At 35.6% G+C, this 22,942-nt stretch overlaps 2 protein-coding genes across 10 annotated transcripts in view; one reads left to right on the plus strand and one right to left on the minus strand.

The window, feature by feature from the left end:
• LOC144976710 (uncharacterized) overlaps positions 1-6,522 on the minus strand; it is a 19,743-nt gene extending 13,221 nt beyond the window's left edge. For 4 of the 7 annotated variants that reach the window (XR_013646146.1, XR_013646147.1, XR_013646145.1 and 1 more), the window contains exons 1-4: positions 6,038-6,215; positions 2,382-2,613; positions 1,341-1,479; positions 565-707 (exon numbers count right to left, since the gene is read on the minus strand). Coding sequence is in view for 4 of the 7 variants with exons in the window: in XM_078921071.1 (XP_078777197.1) it covers positions 565-707; positions 1,341-1,479; positions 2,382-2,599 (500 nt within the window). In the remaining 3 variants the exon portion in view is untranslated. Of the gene's footprint in view, positions 1-564; positions 708-1,340; positions 1,480-2,381; positions 2,624-6,037; positions 6,216-6,446 lie in introns of those variants that run through there. The other 3 variants (XM_078921073.1, XM_078921074.1, XM_078921072.1) reach the window with 3 other exon arrangements.
• Positions 5,516-20,395, plus strand: LOC144976713 (protein NipSnap homolog 3A-like). Of its 3 annotated transcripts, XR_013646148.1 has the most exons (8): positions 6,592-6,664; positions 8,004-8,098; positions 8,843-9,047; positions 11,174-11,341; positions 12,057-12,179; positions 14,911-14,976; positions 15,610-17,140; positions 17,410-20,395. XR_013646148.1 is itself a non-coding variant. In XM_078921076.1 (7 exons), exons 2-7 carry the CDS (start codon positions 8,024-8,026, stop codon positions 15,669-15,671), a joined length of 699 nt encoding a protein of 232 aa, XP_078777202.1. In that variant the 5' UTR covers positions 5,516-5,663; positions 8,004-8,023; the 3' UTR covers positions 15,672-20,395. The 3 variants fall into 3 exon arrangements, 2 of the variants coding, with proteins under 2 accessions (XP_078777202.1, XP_078777201.1); XM_078921076.1 differs by lacking the exon at positions 6,592-6,664 and adding an exon at positions 5,516-5,663 and having other exon boundaries at positions 15,610-20,395; XM_078921075.1 differs by having other exon boundaries at positions 15,610-20,395.
• Positions 20,396-22,942: the final 2,547 nt, after the last annotated feature.

Raw genomic sequence — 22,942 nt, forward strand, 5'->3', positions numbered from 1 at the left:
GTTACCATTTTAACTGCTTTTGTTGTTGGCTGAAAAAGAGATTTGAGCCGGAATGTTTAGTGTTTAGTATTTTGTCCTTTTATTAAGCTGCTTTATTCAATATTACATGTAAGATTAATAATTTGTGACAAATTGAGGATCATCTTAATTTATTTATTTTTAAATTTAAAAAATTGAGCTTTTATATAGCGCAATATCCACTAAACGTGCTCAAAGTGCTTTACAAGGGGTCCCTGGCCAATAGCAACACTTAACATCATGGATGGGACATGATGCCTGTTAGGCGATATTACAAATTTTTTTGGACAGAGACAACACTGTTAAAGGCCAGGTACTCGTTTTACACCCAGTACGGTGAGAGAATGTGAGTAAAGAGCCTTTTCCAAGGACTCACTATGCGCTGAGCGAGACTCGAACCCAGGACCTTCCAATCCGAAAGTGGTTGTCATACTGCATGACCACATAGCCGCAATTTATCAAAATTTGAGGTAAAAGTTTTCTAGCCAAAATGTAAAAAAATGGTGCTTTTTCATGACCATTATACAGAATTATACAGATACATACCCGTTACACACCAGGACAGCATCAAATGACTGGGTATGTTTGTCATCCTTGTTTGACACATCGGCAGTGGTTACCTCCCATTTCACTCCAAACTGATTATCTTGGTCAGACACAGGTTTTATGTGTTTAACGATTTGTTTAAACTGGTCAGGAGTAGAAAAAAAGGAGGTCAACATGCGAAATTGCGTATCAGTGGTATCTAAAAGCAAGTTATAATAATAATTATAATTATTATTGTTATTATTATTATTATTATTACTATTATTATTATTATTACTATTATTATTATTATTATTACTATTATTATTATTATTATTATTATTATTATTATTATTATTATTATTATTATTATTATATATTATTATTATTATTACTTCTGTTACTACTATTATTATTATTATTATTATTATTATTATTATTATTATTACTATTATTATTATTATTACTAATATTATTATTATTATTACTAGTATCATTATTTTTGATTCACAACCTCAGAATTGTGTTGGGGTAGCCAGATGCCAAAAATGAATTTTATAGTTAAAATGATAAAAAATGTGACATGTTAGTCTTTTTCAGATTTAGAAATTATATTCATTTTCGTCAATAACACATAAAAACCTATTCCTAAAGTCTTCACAAACTGGACCGTGAATTCAATTCTGACATATACAGTCATAAGGCAATGGGTTACAGTTACTTATCTCAAATCAAAGCTGTGACTCTTTCCCTAGAATTTCTTGAACAACTACACGAAATTCAAGATAAAAACTTGCCTTGATGTCTTTCCATAGATCAAAGTGTGTTGTGTAATCCTCTAGATATTGTTGTACGTCTTCGTGTTTGACAAATGATGGAAGGTGGGATGGGAAGGGATGGTCAGGGTAGGCCATGCACTCCTTCGGTAAATTGGTCCTGGTAAAATGAAACAGAAAAATTTTGAATAAGTCATTAGAAGTTAGATTTAAAAAACCAAAACAAAACAAAACAAAACAAAACAAAAACAAACATACCCCCCCCCCCCCCAAAAAAAAAAAAAAAAAAAAAAACAAAAAAAAAACAAACAAGAAAACAAAACATAAAATATTGCGTTAAAAATTTGATTCGATAGTTATTTTACAATCTGGCAATCATTTTTTCCAATTTCTATTAGAACATTTGTTTAAAATACTGATTCTTTAGTTTTAAAAAATCAAAATTTGATCTACCCCCCCCCCCCTAAAAAACAACAACAAAGAACAAAAACAACAAACTGAACACACACACACACTCACATACACATCCATGTATATAATATATATCAATATTACTTGAATTAGTTGAAAGATAACCGGCCTCAAAGCCAAATATTTTACAAATGAGGCTATTACAAAAGAGGCCTTATACAAAAAGACAATATCTTCCAGAACATACAATTCAATGACATAATTATTAGCTTTTATAAATCTACCAGATTTGAACATAAACAAAATGATCCACAAACCCTAAGGCTGATACCAAAAGTGGAACAGTGGTAGATTTTAATTATCGGTTGTCAGTATGTCAGTTGGGTACATAGCAAAGTTTCACTGTGTGATTATCATAATCATTATGAGCTGATCAGTTTAGGTACAAAACATATTTATTTTATCTCCTCCACCCCCCCCCCCCCCACCCTCCCAATAATTTAATGAAAAGTAATTATAAAATAATATTGTCATTGACTCATATACAACATAAAATTATTTTTTGATAGCGCTAGTTACATCTTTCTGGAAGGAAGAAGAGGAACTGGTGTTGCTAATTTTCAATTCAATGCTATTAAGTCTGAATATTACCTTAGGCCTTTGTACATGCTGGAGTGCACAGGCAAACCATCTTCATCCATCCCAACACATTCTGTATAGAACCAAGTTCCTCCAACCTGCTTAGACTGTTCAAATGCTGTAGCCTTGAATGTTGTTGAGCCGTTACTAGAGCTGTGGTTCAAAAGCCGTAAGGCACACAATCCAGCGGCACCCGCCCCAACAACTGCCACAGTTACCACCCTTTCCATCTGATGTTGATGTCCTGTGAATAACTTAAAAACATTAAAATGCTCTTGAAAAAAAAATGATGCTGTAATCTAAATGATTTGCATGGTTGACTATCGTTAGTTAAATAATAAAAAAAAAAAATATCGACTACCCCCTTAAAATTGTTGTGGCTTCAATGACATGAGCGGTAAGGTATTTCTTCATGTGACAAAGCCAAGTGATGCTGTGCTGGTCCAGATTAATGATAAGGATCACAAAACAAAGACACTGGTGTTGTGACTTTGAGTGAGGCACTTTTCACATGTTATCCAATTTGAAACAGTTTAAATGAAGTTTTGAGTCGCATCACTACTATTATCCCCACCCCTCCAACGGAGGTAGCATTAAAACTTGATTTTTAAAAAAATTATCATTCGATAGAAGTTCAAAGAATCAGACCAAATTGTCTGGTTGCTCAAAGTTGATGTCTTCAACAGTGTAGACCAAATGAAAATGCTTTGCAATGGGTCAATTAAATAAGAGGGTTTTTTCTTTCGGATGTGTGATTCTTTCAGACTCATGGTTTATGTCATGGAGACATTGAGCTCTGAATTTTAATCAATTCCAAAATTGATAGCTACGTATTCTTTTTCTCCAGATATCCCTATACATTCAGCTCTTTAGTTCTCAATAACCTAGTTTTTCTTAAACAGTTGAAATCCTTCTGTCACGCAATATTTTCAAAACCTTTGCTGCATAAATAAATACATCATTTGAATCGTCTTTAACTTATCTTTTCTTTTCTCACAAATAAAAAATTACAGTTAAAGATGTTAAATATGTGAAAACTACCACTATTTTTATTAAAATTTCAAGAACTTATAAGGGTCTGTCAAATCGTCTGGGCTTATGGTATGGCAAAAAGTGCTGTAACCCAGATGCGAACGTCACTTGTCCAAAATACAAACATGAAGATTGACAACATCCTCAATCCTGGAGGAATCCACATCACTGTCCATTTCCATTCATGTCTTGCCTTGTAATAAAAGCAAGTGATGTTGGACGTTTCTAAATAGGTGATGACAAAAATTTTGGACCTGGTATTGCCAATTTGGGTAGGATATTTTAAAACATAGACCCACTAGATTCAGGTGTGAATGAGGCTACATAAAGCCTGTGGTGGACATTGTAAGTGTTATTGTACGAAGTTTGATTTTATATATATTATATATATATATATATATATATATATATATATATATATATACGGCAAACTGAAGCATCATTACAAGCATTGAGCAGGGTGGAAAATACTCTATATAAATGTTGTGTTCTATATAAACATTCAGATAAATTTTTTACAATTAAAGTTAGCAATATTAGACCATAAAAACAATAGTGTGAAGGCTGAAAAATAAAGAAGAAAACAGGAGGGAAGCAAATTTCAAATACCATCTATTTGAATGGTGCTGAGAAATTTGCTTCGCAGGGATCGTTTTGTTTTGTTTGTTTTTAAGGGTTTTACGGCGCTTGCAACACATTTAGGTTATATCAGCGCCAGTTAAAAGAAAGAAAATGGGATAGTAAAAAGTTCTAGAATTACAAATAAAGCACCCAAGAAAAAGTAAGACATAGGGGAACTCGGAACAAATAGGGATCAATGTAAATTCCACGAGCATACCACCAATGTACTTAGTTTGAGATCACCTATAAGTCTCATCCAGACACAAGCACAAAATCCAACAAAGATGAATACACTCAAATGCATTACATTACATTATACATTCAAAATAACAAATATAATAATAATAATACATAACAGAGAGATGATTTACAAGGGAAAAAATATCATCTCCCAAAACAATAACTATGCATTTGACTGTTTCCCTCCCAGCTAGGACTCCGGCCAGGGCCAGGACAAAACCAAGTAATCTCATTCCAAGACAAAGACAGAAAGCATGTTGGAAAACAGATATAGATAGAGAGGTGGGCCGGTGTTACCAATACTTAGCTTCTATACCAGGATAAATCATTCGTTTGGACCGAAAAATAAATTAAAAACTTACCGCTTACCATCAAAAGCAGTTTAGATTTGAAGATGCATTTGTTTTCTATCAAAAAACATTCGGTAATGGACAATCCTTGATGAATTTCAAAAGTTGTGTTGAAATTATATCCTAATTGTTTTCATGATTAATTCCTCGCGAAATCGTGTGGGTATCGTTTCTGTTATCAAGGTACCGCCTAGCCAGGCAGGGTTGCCAGATCATTTTTGAGTAAGAGACCAAACTAGCTATAGCAAGAGGCCAGATTCCTCGGCAGGAGCCCAAATACCACCAAACCCACCTTAGCCTCGCGAAAACTCTTTAGATTTGTTAAACAATTTAGATAGGATAAGGAAAATTCGTATATATAGAAGCATTAGCAAATGCAATCAGTGGCGTTAGCACGTGTTGCATTTAGATATTTAGATTGCCAAATAAAATAAGTTTTACCGGTACCAGAGTAAAACGATATAACGGGGAAAGTCAGAGGAAGCCAAAAAGTTGGTTTCAGGAGGCCAAGTGGCCAAACCAAATTTTGGGAGGCCAAATGGCTTGGGAAAAGGCCAAATTTCTCAAATTTGGCCACCAGGAGGCCAAACTAGCAACCCTGGCCCCAGGTTTTTAAAAAAGTTTATTGGGAAAAAGATACGAAACAAAGTGTCCATAGATAGGTATGCAATTTGGTGCATTAGTGCAGTAAAAAGGCCTTTTTTTCTTTTATTCAATAAACTTGACTGCTGGTGGACCCTAGGCCTCTCTACAAGCCCAAGAAATAATACTCACTTTTTCTCTGCTCCAACGAAAATATCTACCCCCTACCGGTCTAATTATTTGTAGCAGACGACAAATTTCTCAAAACGGTCACGTGACACTGTAAAAAACAACACAGGAAGTCCATGAAAGCTTATTTACGGCATTTCCTTTGAACCGTGTAAACAACAAAATTTCGTTTTCATTCGACTCAACGGGTCAGATTGGCCGGTATTTTTTAACGAACTAAAGTTCTGAAAAATCAAAATGTTTCTTAGAAAGGTGAAAGATTCTAGTTTTTGAAACAGAGGTAGGTTTTTAAAAAAAATCTTTATATTTTACGTGAATGCATGCTCAAGGCGAGTTGGACGTGCAGCGGAGGTTGGTAGGCCAAAGGCCCACCTCTCTAGATAGAGAAGACAAAGTATGTACCCCCCTGCCCACTATGGGAGGTAAGGGGATCGCTTTTTTAAACAGACAAACATATATCTCAGTACGTGAAACAGAACTCATCAATGTTGATATTCAATTTCAATGAGGATGTTGTCTATAATCCATTGACGCACGACCTCGAACTATCGACCTAGGCTAAGGGATTAGCCACCGCTAACCAATCTTTGAAAAATAAAATTCTTCTGTGATTAAATTTAAAAAACAAAAGAAAAGCATCGATCGGAATCATACCTCTATCAACGAGTCTTTAATAAAAGTTCTTCACGTTTATTTTAAGAATTGAGAAATTCTCGCAGACTCCAGAGAAATAGATTTATTCCAAGGATTTATATCGAGATATCTACACTAGACTATGAGGATATTCACCAGACAGACCTCCCTTCTCCCCAGTCCCAACCCCTATTTCAACAACTTTAATCGAGCCCTGGCAGTAAAGCAGTTTTTATCACAACGTGCAAAAACTAATTCACTCAAAAAAGAAAATACAGCCCCCGCCCCCCCCCCCCCCCCCCCCCCCCCCCCCCCCCCCCCCCCAAAACAAAAAAAAAAACAAAAAACAAAAAACAAAACAAACCCAATCAAACAATATTATGTTACAAACTTGAAATAATAAAAAAACAACAACTGATGTTAAACTTACGTGAAAGTGTGAATATGGATTGAAATTAAAGGAGGAATCGAAGAAACATTAGAACCTAAAACAAAGTCTTGTGTATTATGAATAACTGAAATGCGAATTATAAAAAATATGTCGTGTTAATTTGGCCCTCATACTGTTTGACCTCTTTAAGGTCAATTAAGTTCATGTTTTTCATGACACAAGTGACAAGTGCCAGCATCTTTCCCAACTTTGAGTCGGTGTGTATTGTATAATGAACATCGAGTTTAATGCATAGTTAATAGATTCCACCCTTATGTAAAATGTTGCATTTAATAAATCATTATTATATTTGTATTTCGATTATTAAAAACTGTTTAGAGCAACTGACTACCCACATCATCATCATCAACAATATCAACGTGTCGATGAGCTGACTGTGTTGTTACCGGGTTGTTATAATTTCTTTCAAATGTAAAAATGGTCCGGCATATAGATAATGCATTTAATGTGTTCAAAGTTGTGCTATCCATAGCCCCCCCCCCCCGGGCTTTTGTAATAATCATATTTATCTAATTAAAATAGTTAACTATTCACTTTTCTAACTAGTCTATTAACCATCATTTCCACGTAGGTTTATATATATATGTATATGTTGTTTCAACAACAGTCAACAAAACAACTCAGTCCTGAAGATGGCAAATTAAGCCTGAAACATTGATGTAGACTGCCCCAAACATTGTGGTAAATATTTTAAATAATAATTCGCTCCATTACTACATGTCGAGCACTTTTCGTACCATATTTGTATCAAACACGATTCAATATATATATATATATATATATATATATATATATATATATATATATATATATATATATATATATTTATATAATATTATGTTACTTTTCTTTGTATGTCATGATTGGAATCTTGATGAGAGAATGTTTTTAAGGGAAAATGTATTACTATGTCTTTTTATGCTGTATGTGTTAAAACCTATGTCGGTCAAAGACTTCTATTAGCCTGACTACATTATCTACGAAACATTTTTTAAATGCCGACAATAAATAAATATTTGAATTGAATTGAATTATATGTGCACGTCGATTTCCCGGATTCACCAGGTTCAATTCAACTCAAAATGTTTATTGAATACAAGCACCCAGTCATAGGAAACAAAATTTCCATTTCATACCGTAGGGCAAGTTCCATGTTTGGCATCTTTTATATAAACCAGTTCTCATGCACTTATGTGCCACTGGCCTATGGTTACATGGTGAGATACCATAGTATGGTCAGGGCCTGATGATTTCTTTTTTAAGTTGATTGTTCTTGGAAGTTTACATGGACCTCTTCTTCTTCTTCTTCTTCTTCTTCTTCTTCTTCTTCTTCTTCTTCTTCTTCTTCTTCTTCTTCTTCTTCTTCTTCTTCTTCTTCTTCTTCTCCCCTCCTCCTCCTCCTTCCTCCTCCTCCTCCTCCTCCTCCTCCTTCTTCTACAAAGTTGAACTTGCTCTTTTGCTTTGTACCCTTTGTATAAAATGCAAATTCATTCGTCACTTATTTTGTTTTTAGATATTTCAATATTTCAATTCCAGCTTTGGTCCGAAATAGAACAATGTCTGCAAGAAACATTTTTCCCTTCTTCAAAATGGTTTCCAAAATGTCAGCCACTCCCAGACTGACATGCAATGTGAGTATAAGCTTTCTAAAGTGTGCTAAGCGGTAAGACTTAACAAGGGTTACCAAAGAGTGAAATTAAAAGAAACATGTCATTAGCTGCAGAATCCTTTTTCTTTCTGTATCAATGACAATTTTTGCCAATGGATTCAAGGTTCTCGGTGCAACAATGTTTCTCAAATGAAACTGTTTAATTGTTTATTCAAGTCCCATGATGTATGTAGGTTTGCAAATTTATTTCTCTCTTACTGAGATTTGGTAAACTATGCCACGACACATTCTAGGGTTTGTCTTTGTTACTTGCTCGTCTTTTATTTAGGCGCCTTTAATCCGAGAGTGCTGCTGAAACTGAACTTTATCTATTCAATTACCATCTTTGGTGTGTACCATCTTCATTCCTAGTTGTGACCTAAAAATGTTGCCAGTGCCATTTTGTGTCCCTGAAACTCTCTAAACATCTGCATAGGCAGATTCAAAAGGAAATGCTTTTTCAATTTTTTAACCCATGTATGACATGATAAAAACTGTCACTATCATTGCTTCAATGGTTTAGGCATTAAAAAAAAACCAGATCAGTAAAACCCAAACTGCTACTTTTACGAAAATTCAGGGATTTTATTTTATTATTGACAGAATTATTTAAAAAGCAAATTCATTTTATCTTTTACTTTGCACTGTCTGGGAGAACTTAATTTGAGTTAATTTTTAATTTTATTTATTTATTTATTTATTTTTTGACTTCTCTTTTGATTCTCAGAGGCTAGCAAGTACATCATCAAGTCTAGCTAGTTCCCCAATCTATGAGTTACGAATGTACGCTCTCCATCCTAAGGAGTTTAAATCTGCCATGGAGTTGTACAACAAAAATTATCAGCTTCGTCTTCAACACTCAAAACTGTTTGGCTTTTGGACAGCTGAAGTTGGCGATCATGTCACTCAATTTGTGCACATCTGGGAGTATGGTAAGATGGATTTAAAAGAAAGATTTAAGTCGTCCTTCAAAGCCTTGAGGCCCATGGATCTGGTGTTTATCCAACTTTTTTTTTGTCTGAAACAGAAAATTGCTACCTTTTTCGATGGGTTGCTAATCAAATCTATTGCAAAGTACTTTCCTCAAGATCTAATAGAACCAGCTACTCAATCACTGCTGAGTGGACAAGGGGGTCAGAAAAAAATTCTTGAATTCACTCGGAATTGATTTTGGTTCCTTTGTGTGTGAAATGAGTGCTCTACCAACTGAGCTATTGAGATCCCCATTGTCAGATGGATCGAGAGATAAATAAAAGTTTTATGAAATACCAGAAATGAGAAAAAAATGTTGTTGCTCTTTCTGTGAGAACTTTCATGTCTGTAACCTGAACTTCAAATTATCTAAAAGACTAAGATAGGAATTCATGTCCAGACTGAATGAACATGACCTTAGAGTTAGAAACGGACATACTAATTGCGAATCAAGACTTACTTTAGCCCCAGACTCAATTCTAGGCTTGAAGAAAATATAGAGAAAAAAAGATCTGACCTAGATCTACCTCATTATCAACACTTTACATCTTCCTGTTATTGAGGGATGAAAAGTCCCTCTGCAGGCTGACTGAAAGGTCAACATTTAAAACCAGTAGGATTCTATCTCTTTGAAAACAGGGATCTGTGCGGCTATATGTGGTCTTGTGGTATGACACTCGCTTTGGGATCAGAAGATCTTGGGCTTGAGCATCGCTCAGCACATAGTTGAGTCCTTGGAAAAGGCTCTTTACTCACATTCTCTCACCATACTCATGTGTAAAATGAGTACCTGGCCTACATGTTAAGTGTTGTTGTTGGTCAGGGACCCCTTGTAAAGCTCTTTGAGCATTTTTAGTAGATATTGCACTATATAAAAGCTCAATTTTTCAATTTTTTAAAACAGGGATAGCGGGTGGTTGGATGGGAGCATCACCCTTGAATCATATACCTATGATGTTCGCATGGGTGTACGATCCGATAGTGATGTCATTTCTTCTTCTCTTTACTAGCCTATCCTGCTTCTTTGGTTTGTGATTGTATTTTTGACAGGGGATATTTTTTTTTCTGTAAATCTTCTGCCTGTTTGTTCTTGGTTATTTATAATTTAGCTTATGATATCTTTAGGTTATGATTTTGATTTACATTTGTACTATTTTTGTTAGATTGCTTGTTTTTTTGTTTCAGCGGTCTCTCATATAACCTCACTTGTGTTGGAAGAGACCTAAAGCAACAAACAAACAAAAAACAAACAAAAAACAGGGATCTGAAGTTCCCATTCCAATCTAATGACAATTAAAATATTCATGCGTGAGTATATGAATATTTATTTAAGAACTACGGTATATACAGTTCAGTTTGTGTATAGTAAGCACCCTTATTTCCTGATGAAAGTGTTCACCATACACATTCAATCACTTAATCCTCTATGCCATCAGGTGCTTGAGGCAACAGCAAGGGACCACCATTGTTCTTAGTCTTTAACTGCATAGATCTCGGATTGTAGGCTGCTGAAGCCCTGCGATTTCAATTGCCTGCAGACTTTCTTCTCCAAGTTTCCTTGGGTCTGCATATGATCTTTTTTTCCTTGTCTAGTTCAGCGTAGTGCTATTCTTGAGATGTAGTCTGCGGGCTTCCTGCAGACATGATCAAGCTACTTCCTATTCCAATGTCTGGCTCTGATAGTGTTTAAAACTCTCATTTTTGTGAAAGAGAGCCTAATTTCTCATGACATTGGGCTAGAAGATTCTTAGGATTCTTTGCAGATTTTGGTCTGGAACACTTCTAATTTATGCACTGTTGTATTTGTTGTCTTCCAAATGTCTGACCCATATATAAAGATCTGAACTAGTGTGTATGAAACGGTGTCAAACAAAGCAGGAAAGAAAAATACAAGAAAAAATACCATCCCAAAATATACAGTTAGTATAATATCAAACCTCAGACCTTCTGTTTACCTGTCAGATGTGCTACCATTACACCACAGAGGTTAACCTCAATTCTCAATTTGACCCATATTTAAGACATTTCTCATTAAAACTGGTCATGGATTCAACTATAAAATGTGTCCTTTTTTTTCGTTCTACAGACAGCCTAAGCCACCGTCGCCAGGTTAGGACCAAAATGGCCGGAGATGAGACCTGGAACACTCAATTCCTTCCAATCCTCCTGCCGACCGTCAGCCAATGGAAGAATTCACTCATGCTGCAAAGCCCTGATTCCAAGCTGAACACAGAGTTCAACCAAGATCCATCAGGTATTCGGTCGTTATTTATTTTTAACTGGATTTAATATTGGCAATTTGTGGTAGATTTTTCAGGGTTGGTGAATTATCCTCTATGGGTGTGGGGCAATGTTATTTGTTTTCTACATCATCTGTCTCAGAGACTGTTAGCATTAGAAGTATTAGAAGTGTCTCTTTTGTTTGGTTCTGATCACTTGGGGCTTAGGCGGGGAACAAGGAGAGCTGTTATAGATATACAATCATGCGCATCGATCGAATATTGAATATAAACTGGTTGATTTTGATGTCAGTGGTCTATTATGGGCGAAGAGTTTTGTCTTTTTGTTTACTTAGTTTGCAGACTAATCCATTCTGCTGGACATATTGCTGCAAAAATTTGATGTGGCTGCTTTAACACTTAAACCACATTTATTTGAGATTCAGATATTTATTACCAGTTCAGTTTTTTTTTTTTTTCGTTTTTTGTTTTTGGTCCAAACTTCATATTTATTTTGTTATTTGTTCTGGTATGATTAATGCAATATTATACCATGTGACTCACACATTTTTTTGAAACATGAATCTCTTCTGGCACGGTTCCATTTTATTCTAACTTGGTATAATATATCACAGTTTTCATCATGAAGGCACTGGCCTGTTCTGGATTTAAAACTATAATGATCTGGAAGAAATTGGGTCTAAAATAAATAGGTCGTAAATTGATTCTTTTCCTTTTCCTGTTCCACAGCTGTGTACATCCTTGACCAGGTCAATGTATCCAGTTATAAGGGACTCTCTGATCCAGTGGGTACCACTGGAAGTGGACTGCTGGTTGGTAGATTCTGTGGCATCATAGGCCCTTCCAAAAAAGGTATTTAGTATAAATAAGATGATTCAATAGGGAACAGAAGTGTGATGCCAGAATAGTGGTGTAAAACCACTCTTTCAGAGGACAGGATATATACCTTGTGTAATTGGTTTTCCGGTTTCAGAGTGATGGCCCCTTATTTTCTAGTCTAGATATATGCTGGTCGTCAAGAAAGATCATCCATCCATGCTCTTTTACGCCCTGTAACCCTAATAATTTGCCTAATAATATACACCCCGCTACTGAAATAGTTATGTCGCATGATTCAATATGTAGCCTATTCATTATTAGTCCTCTGAAGGGCTGGTTACATATACACTTCCAAGGATTTTGGAACCGGAATTGAAGTTATGACTTTTCTGCCCTATTGTGATTGGCTATAAGATAATTTAACAATAACATTTTTGAAAAACAAAACAAATTTATTTAAAAGAAAAGAAAATTGAAGTGAAACAAGAAGGGTAGAAGTCTTAGCGCAAGGTCCATCTCCGAGAGTTGGTTCACTTGCGGTGTTTTTGTTTTTTCTTTTGTGCAGAAGTTAGCTAACTGGGTGGGGTTCCTACCTCCCATAGTGGGCAGGGAGGTACTTATTGTGTCTTCTATCCCCCTATATCTGTTTTCCAACTTGCATTCTGTCTTTGTCTTGGAATGATATTGCTTGGTTTTGTCCTGGCCCTGGTCGGGGTCCTGGCTGGGAGGGAAACAGTCGAATGCATAGCTAGCTATTGTTTTGGGAGATGATATTTTTGTCCTTGTAAATCATCTCCCTGTTATGTATTATTATATTTGTTCTAATTTATAATGTAAGCATTTGAGTGTATTCCTCTTAGCGGGGTCCGTGCTTGTGTCCGGATGAGACTTATTGGTGATCTCAAACTAAGAACATTGATGGTATGCTCTTGGAATCTACATCTGATCCCTATTTGTTCCCAGTTCCCCTTTGTCTTACTTTTTCTTGGATGCTTTAATTGTAATTCTAGAACTTTTTACTGTCCCATTTTCTTCTTTTTACTGGCGCTGCTATAACCTAAATGTGTTGCAAGCGCCGTAAAACCCTTAAAAAACAAACAAAAAGAAGTTAGCTAATGTCTCTAACTCGCATTTTTGGTGTCCATAATAGTTAGCAACTCTAGGTGGGTCCTAAAATAGCAAGGAAAGAAGAGGACTGAACAATTGAGTTGATGTATGAAGTGGATTTCGTATTGCCTGCTGAAGAAATAATTGAGAAATTAGGGAGCAGGTACTGGTGTAAGATAAAGATCTGGAAAAATGTGGATGAAACAGTGCCAAACAAAGTCTTTCTCGACTGGGGGTCGAATCGCAGACCTTCTGATTACTGGTCAGATGGCTAATGCTACCATTACACCGAAGAGGCTATCTGATAGTTGTAAAGGTTTTAATGCTTTATCCTTCACAAGGGTACGCGTTTTATGCTGTGAACCCTCGCTTGCATTACACAACACAAACATTGAACATGAGAGGACTAGGATGACGATATTAGAGAAGCTTTGCCACTGTTTCATACACACTTTTCCAGATCTTTAAAGGAATAATTGAAACTTGCTGAAGCATGCTGAAGGATACCAGGAAATGAATACCGAATGAAATCAAGTAAATACAGACCAGGCAGTTGGGGTATCAAATTTTAAGATGTTCCTCTATCTAATTTTGACAGACATCTTTACTCATTTCCCCCCAAATACTCACTTCCTATGGAACAAGTTTTTGCTGGTATAAATTTACCAGAAAGATTCCATAATTTTCATTTCTTTGTTTGACAACATTGACAATAATTCTCTGTCTGTCTGAGCCAGTTGGTTCAACCAGTTTAAGCTGTACTTTGGAAAAAATCGTATTTAAATATTTCGCCAGAAAACTCGTCTTTCAAATATTGATCGATTTAAATGACCCTTGTCTTGGCAAAATCTTTCAAACCTGGGACTTTGCAAAGTCTTCATTAAAGTCCTAGGTTTGAGAGTCTTTTGTCAAGATGAGAGTCATTTAAACGATTGAAGGACAAGTTTTCTGGCCAAATTTTTAAATACAAGTTTTTCCAGAGTATGGTAGTTAACTAGTTAATTAAGAAGAAGAAAACTGGAAATGCTTTTTATGGGTGTATTCTCCAATATCTTTACTTTCATATTTAAAAAAAACAAACTGCGGAATTTACTTTCATATTCATGTCTTTGTTGTTATGAGTGGAATGTTGTTTATAAATATAAAAGTGGATATTGATTCCATAATGTGCATTTTCTATGTGAGAAGTGTTTGTCAATAACTTATGCTAGAGTTTTAGCCTACTCATTCTGTTTTGTTAATACTAACAATCATCGCTTCAAATGACAATAATACAAAGATAAAATATAATCATAGTGATGTCGTTTCTTCTTCTCTTTACTAGCCTATCCTGCTTCTTTGGTTTGTGATTGTATTTTTGACAGGGGATATTTTTTTTGCTGTAAATCTTCTGCCTGTTTGTTCTTGGTTATTTATAATTTAGCTTATGATATCTTTAGGTTATGATTTTGATTTACATTTGTACTATTTTTGTTAGATTGTTTGTTTTTTTTGTTTCAGCGGTCTCTCATATAACCTCAATTGTGTTGGAAGAGACCTAAAGCAACAAACAAACAAACAAAACAAAATTTCTATTTTATACCATTCTAATTGTCTTTTAGGATGACTTTCTTTTAAAATAGCATATTACAAGAAATATCACTATTTCCTTCCTTAGAATATCGACTGTGGAGATTTTCAGACATTGATGAAGCCACAGAAGGATCCAGCAAGAGGGCCATGGGTAAGGAACCTTGAAATCGTTTATGCTAGTTCTGGTAGTTCAAGGCAGTTAGTTTAACATGCTTGTTGTCATAAAGGCTAGTTTATCTAGTTAAATGGCCCTTTCCTGTATATCTTTCATTATTTTTATCATCATCAACATCATTATCATTATATATATATATATATATATATATATATATATATATATATATATATATATATATAAGAGTGATGGTGGGTACTTGTAGGTACGAGAGTGCTCAATAATGTTTGTTAGAGCGTGTAAAAATAAATAAGGTCACTCACATTTTTTTGCAGATACAATTGTTTCAATGTCTTTCATATCGTCAGTCGACAATTATTCATCTCTTTTTCTTTCAGTTGAGTTCGATGTTGTTTATTTATTTTCGTCCTTAGTTTCCGCTTGAAAAAAAAACCTTTTTAAAACAAAAAAAAACAAACAATCTCTTTCTCTCTCTCACTCTCTCTCTCTCTCTCTCTCTCTCTCTCTCTCCCTCTCTCTCTCTCTCTCTCTCTCTCTCTCTCTCTCTCTCTCTCTCTCTCTCTCTCGGGTAGATGAAAAAAGGGTGTGGGGGGGGGGGGGGGGGGGGAATTTCTACGTTAATCTTGTTATCTTCTTGTCAATTCCCAGATTCACCATTCGACGGTTCCAGTATCCTTCTGTATCCGACCAAGTTTTCACCACTCCAGTAATCGAGGCTGTAACTACTGTGAGGCTGTCGGACGTTATAAGATAACAAAATTGTTCAGTTATTTTAATCAGGATGATTGTTAAACAGAAGGGAAGAGATGAGAAACATTTTTATAATTGGGACTTTTTGCTCCAAAAAAAAATTTAAATATCCAAAATACACTAAAAACTAAAGCCTTACAAATCATCTCAAAGTGGTAAGTCAGGATTAAGCAGATGCTTTAAAGTCAAAGTTGGTCAAAAATTTGAATTATTTTCTATTTAGCGCACCAAATTATGATATTCATTCTCCTCAATAAAGCATTCAAACTCAACGCAAGGCTGATATTTCTGGCTATAAATTCAATTTACAGCTTCTTAACCATCCCGACTAAATAATATGGTTTTGAAGCGCAGGGTCACATATTTCAAGTATACCCAAAGGATTTATTTAATGTGTCATTATTTGTCTACAAATGTAGTATAATATTATCAGTGTAAACCAGATGCTAAAAATTGAATTTTAATTCTAAATCCTGGATTATTTAGTCAAAGCTTGTACGTTTTTATTGAGTAAAATGAATACAGATTTTTTAACTGATTAAAAAAAAAAATACTTATCACAATTATATTTTTGACATAAATTAATTCATTTTTAGATAACTGGTTCATTTCGAGAATATACGCTATTTAGATATTGGGTTACAGATACAGACTGATTCAAAAGTCATAGAATACAGAAGGTGATCGTGTAGAAGATTTCTGAGGAAAAAAATGGAGGGAATTGTTATATTTGAAACTTTTTATGACAGTGGTCACAATAATTGAAATAGAAATTGATTTATGAAAATAATTCAGTGTATGATTAATTAATCTTAAAAAATATTTCAATTTTTTTTTTTCAATTTTGAAATTTTGTAAGTTGTAAATAAATGCAGTAACTTTGTCCTCATTTGACTTCTGACATTTAATTAAATCCTTCCCTTCTTCTATGGCTATTTACCACTATAATGATAATATTAAATAATTATCGTTTAGTTCTTACTTTTGAAACTTGTTAAACACATCTATACCTCTATAACCCTATATGCCCTTTTATATTTGTAAATTCTTTACATAACCACAGTGCCTTAGTCTAGTTTTGTAACTTTTACATAAAATCAGAGATGTACTTAGTTAATCGATATATATATATTAGGGCCAAATTCAAATTTTTTTTTCTTCCAGTGATATTCAGGATCAATTTGTTATAATTTATATGACCTAAAAAGACAATTAAGTCCTTTAAATTTCTGTTTAACCTGTTTTTACTGCAATGGTAAAACATACTTTATTGTATCTTGGCATTTACCTTGTGACTCGTAGAGATTATTCAAAGTTATAAGCTTTTGTAAAGCACTTAGAGCCCCTGTATGGGTCAAGCGCTATATAAGTGCTTCTTATTATTATACAGTATTTTATTTTGAATAAAGTTGCTTACCTGTATTTTGTAGTATGCCATATTGAACTATTGTAATAACCAGCTAACTGCCATACTCTGGAAAAACATGTATTTCAAAATTTGGCCAGAAAACCACTTCTACAAATATCTATCGATTTGAATGACACTAATATTTGCAAAAACTCTCAAACCTCAGCCTTAAGGAAGACTTCACGAAGTCCCAGGTTCAAAAGTTTTTGCTAAGAATGAGGGTCATTTAAATCGGTCGATATTTGAAGAACGAGTTTCCTGGCCAAGTTTTTAAATACATTTTTTTCCAGAGTATGGCAGTTAACTGATTAAAGATTTTATAGGGACCAATTGTTGTACACAGCTATACAACATGCCCATTTGATTGATTTTGTGCCATATGATATTTGTAGATTGTTTTTGCATTACGTTGGACACTTTTGGGGATTCAAATTTATTTCATTCAATGTCTGCTCCTATAACCTACATTTAGAAGAAATTGGCAAAAATTGTTTAAAATGTTTTTACTTTGTTTGAAAATTGTACTTTGCTTCATCTACGCTTTAAAGTGATTCATGTCAAAATGGGCAAGAAATCTTACATGTATCCGGTTTACTGTTTAGCACATCAAGCTGACTTTAACCATAGGTCATGGGCCCTAATTTCAAACCACTATGTCGACACTCTGGTGCATGTCAGCCCTCAGGAAAGACTTTTTGTCTTTTTGGAGATTGCCAAGACCATAGATGTAAGGACGCCTTATATTTATATATTATAACTACAATGCTATAGTAAAAAGGGTTTTCTCCAAAAATAACTGGGTGGGATTCCTGACCTCCCATAGTTGGCAGGGAGGCACTTACTGTGTCTTCTATCTCAGATCTCCCTATGTCTGTTTTCCAAAATGTTTTCTATCTTTGTCATGGAATGAGATTACTTGATTTTGTCCTGGCTGGAGATTGCCAAGACCGATGGAGCTTGCCAAGACCATAGATGTAAGGACGCCTTATATTTATGTATTATAACTACAATGCTATGGTAAAAAGGGTTTTCTCCAAAAATAACTGGGTGGGATTCCTGACCTCCCTTAGTTGGCAGGGAGGCACTTTGTCTTCTATCTCAGATCTCCCTATGTCTGTTTTCCAAAATGTTTTCTGTCTTTGTCATGGAATGAGATTACTTGATTTTGTCCTGGCCGTGGTCGGATACCCTGGCTGGAAGGGAAACAATTAAATGTATAGTTAGAGTTTTGGGAGATGATATTTTTTTTTCTTTTAAATCATCTCTGTTATGTTTGTATTATTTTTGTTTTACATATATATATGATTTGTAAACATTTGAGTGTGTTCCTCTTAGTGGAGACCTGTGCTGTGTCTGGATGAAACTTTTAGATGATCTCAAACTAAATACACTGACTGATAGTTTGCTCTTGGAATCTCCATCTGTTTCCTATTTGAACCAATTCCCCTTTGTCTGACTTTTTCTTGGGTGCTTTAATTGTTACTTTTGAACTTTTTACTATACCATTTTCTCCCTTTTTACTGGCACTGATATGACCTTAATGTATTGCAAGGGCCGTAAAACCCTCAAATACAAAAACATATCCCATTTTCTTTCTTTTTACTGGTGCTGAAATGACATAAACGTGTAGCAAGCGCCGTAAAACCCTAAATAACAAACAAAAACAAAACAAGCGCATAAAACCCTTTAAAACAAAAACAAACATCTCCATAATGAAAGGGGTATGGTAGCAAGCATATTTTGAAAGTTTGGTATCGTATCTGTTTATCAATTGATTGATATTTGGAGTATAATATTTTTTTACCCTCAATGAAAATAAAGCGTGTCAATCAGTGTAACAGCACTCTGTTGGCTTGATCTGTCGGCTTGATCTTGGATTTGCTCAGAAACATGTTTTTGTTGTGTTTTGATGTTCGTCTCGACATGAATCTTCCATCGTTTTATGCTTCTTGTCTGTCTAGTCAAAGTCTGATGCCATTTATTCGTTGTTTTTGAAAGAAATGTGACATTTTATTCCATGATGCTATAACATATTCCGATATGTATTCTTTACCTTGATTTAAATATTTAACCTACCATGTCAAACTGGTATTATTTCGGGACGACCTGTACTCATTTACAGGTCTGATAACCCAATTTGTTACAGGCTCATTGTTTTAATGGAAATACACTCAAACAAATGCACAAATTCGTCCCTTAAATTAGTGTAAATGGTCTGCTCGAAACTCGAAGAGATAAATAACAATTTGAAATTGAATGTAAGCTTCAATTTAATATACGAAAACAGATAAAATGGACATTTCGGGTTTCTCCTTTATCAACAAAACAGGATGAATGAAACACTACAGACGAATGAGATTATGTCATTCGTCTGTAATGTTTCATTCATCTTGTTGTGTTGATAAAGGGGAAACCCAAAATGTCCATTTTATCAGTTTTCGTATATCAAATTGAAGCTTACATTCAATTTCACATTGTTGTCCATTAAATTAGGAGCAATGATAAACCAACCCGTCTGGGTGGGGTTCCCTACCTCCACAATGGGCAGGGAGGTACTTACCGTATCTTCTATCCCCTTTAGGCTGTTTTCCAACATGCTTTCTGTCTTTGTCTTGGTATGAGATTGCTTGGTTTTTTCCTGGCCCTGGTCGGATGTCCTGACTGAGAGGGAAACAGTCAAATGTAGAGTTAGTTTTGGGAGATTATATTTTTTTCCTTGTAAATCATCTCTCTGTTATGAACTGTATTATGTTTGTTTACGTGTTATATATAATTTGTAAACATTTGAGTGTGTTCCTCTTAGTGGGGGCCTGTGCTTGTGTCTGGATGAGACTTTTAGGTGATCTCAAACTAAGTACTTTGATAGTTTGCTCTTGGAATCTACATGTTTCCTATTTGAACCAATTCCCCTTTGTCTTACCTTTTCTTGGGTGCTTTAATTGTAATTCTAGAACTTTTTACTTTCCCATTTTCTTCCTTTTTACTGGCGCTGATATGACCTTAATGTGTTGCAAGCGCCGTAAAACCCTTAAAAACAAAACAAACAAACCAACCCGTGATTGCGTTTGGTTATCAGACCTGCTATTATGGGCACCTAGCTTTGGGAGGATTGAGATTATGATTTAAGTAAATGAATGATTTAATTCAACTTCAAATTGTGATCCAGACTGTAAGATGAATAATCTTCATCATTAGGTTCACCCCGAAATAATAGTGTGTTGAGGCCATTGATCATGTGTCTTATCTATAGAAATAAACATTATATACATTCTACAATTTCTGTTTCCTTTTTTTGTTTGTTGCGTACATATCTGTGACTGTGTCTGTGTATATGTGTGTGTGTGTGTGTGTGTGTGTGTGTTTATGTATGTGCAGATAAAATCTTAGGTTTGGGAAGTGTTTTGGGATCCCCTCTCTGCTGGAGAAATCTTACGCTGTGAGAGTGAGAAATCCCCCTTCCCCCTTGGGAGGGGAGATTATCTGTATATGAGTGTTTACTCTGGACAGGGAGAGGGAGTGGGGGGGGGGGGGGGGGATTCATTTAAGGAGAATGAGGCGTCTCTTCTTGGCAGGGAGTTAGTTTTGCTTCCTCACATGTTATCTATAAATTTTAGTGTATTCCATTACCTTCTTTCCCACCGCTGCTGACTTGTTATACACCTGTTTCCGGGCGTTTTAATGAAAGAAACAAAACAAACAATTACTGGCATTCAGCGTGTGCCTGTAGGTTTTAAACCACGTCCAATAGATTTCAAAGAGATGATATTTCTTTACAGATTTAACTTTAAATCCTCAAGATGCTATCGCCATGGGCTGTCCTAAAACTTCAACATATCGAGGAAGTTTCAACTTCAATCATGATACAAGTCACAACTCTTGGGTGGGGTTCTTTGACCTCTCACGGTGGGCAGGAGGTCACTTGTGTCTTCTGTCCCCTTATATATGTTTTCCAAAGTGCTCTCTGTCTTTTTCTTGGAATTGGATTGCTTGATTTTGTCCTGGCTCTTGCTGAAGTCCTTAGCTGAGAGGGAAACACTCAAATGCTTAATATTAGTTTTGGGAGATTATTTTTCCCCCTTGTAAATCATCTATTTGTTATGTACTATTAGTTGTTTTCTGTTTTGGATATATTCTGCAAACATTAAAGTGTATTCCTCTTTGTGGGATCTTGTGGTACGTTTACTTCTAATTCTATTTTTTTTCACTATCCCATTTTCTTCTTTTTTTTTTACAGACCTTCTGTTGTCCATTTTTTGGCAGGTTTGATTGCCATTCATTGGCCCAGGCAGTGGTGATGTCAAGGTTTTCTATTCTGGATTTGTGGAAGGGACGTCTGGACTTAAGTCGATTTGTTTGTGGGGCGTCTTTTACTATTTTTGCCAGGGGCGGGGGGGGGGGGGGGGGGGGGGTATTTATTGCCAATATTGATTGGGCCTTATTTGGTTCCTTTTGATTTGACAGTGCTCTGCTAAGGTGTGGAGTAGCAATTGCGCTGGTAACTGGGAGCCATTGTGCTGGTGTGGTTTTTATACACCGCCTATCACTCGCATGGTGTCTCTTAATTTGGTGTCAAGTGTGTTTGTATGTGAGCTCCTTGTCCATACTGGAGCACAATACTCAGCCGCACTATAGCAGAGTCCAAGCGCTGTTGTCCTCAATACTGTTTGGGATGCTCCCCATGATGTGTCAACAACTTTTCTGAGAAGGCAGTTTCGTTTTCCGACTTTATTTTCACAGTTCTCGAGATGCTTTCTGTACGTTAGTTGTCTGTCTAAAGTGACTCCAAGATATTTGGGATTATTGTTGTTTGGTAGTATTGTGTTACTGACTTTTACTTGGAGGGGTTTAATTGCCATTTGGTTGTTCAGGTGGAAAATTGTGGCCACTGATTTGGTGGTGTTCATTCTTAAGTACCATTTATCAAAGTAGCTTTTGAGGGTTGAGGTGTCATGGCTCAGTTCGTTTTCAATTTCTTTCCAGTCTTTTGATTGGCAAGTGAGAGCCCAGTCATCTGCGTAGCCAGTTGGCGTGATCTTGTTTTTGGCATGTCACTGATGTAGACATTAAATAATGTTGGTGCAATGACTGAGGCCTGTGGTACACAATTTCTTATTTTATAGGCTTTACTTTTGTTTGCCCCTAGAAGTACATGGAAGTTTCTAGTGCTGGTCATATATGAGAGAATCTTTAATATTTTCCTACAAAGGATGACTTTTGCTTGTTTATACATAAGTCCTGTTGTCCAGACGGTGTCATACGCAGCGGAAAGGTCTATCAGTACTGTTCCAGTTTTTAGTCCCTTCTCGAATCCAGATTCTATATGTGTTGTTAATGCAAGGACCTGTTCTGTTGTTCCTCTGTTTGGCCTGAAACCTGCTTGTTCGACAGGTATGGTTGGGTCGATGTATGGGGTGATTCTTGTTAGAATAATTCTTTCTAAAAGTTTATATAGGCAGGTGAGGAGGGAGATGGGTCTGTAGCTGGATGGTTCTGTTGCGGGTTTGCCAGGTTTTAGTATTGCAATCATTTTGGCGTGTTTCCAGATTTTTGGGTAGGTGCCCTTTTCTATGATATCACTCATTGCCTCTGCTAGCCACCGAATTGCCCCAGATGGGTTATCATATCAGGGTATATTCCATTGATACCAGCAGCCTTACCGTTTTTTCACCCAGCAGTGATTGGATAGCTACGCCTGTCCCAATGTCTAGCAGCTTCTAATGGTGCTCGCACAACTATGTTATGACGATCGACCCAATCTGCAAATTCCGTACCGCAAACCTGCCCCGAAGCTTCGTTACAACGCATGGACTTGCAAAGTTTACC

Source organism: Berghia stephanieae, chromosome 7 (assembly GCF_034508935.2).
Source record: "Berghia stephanieae isolate SIO BIC M18660-M18661 chromosome 7, UCSD_Bste_1.3, whole genome shotgun sequence".
NCBI lineage: Eukaryota > Metazoa > Mollusca > Gastropoda > Nudibranchia > Aeolidiidae > Berghia > Berghia stephanieae.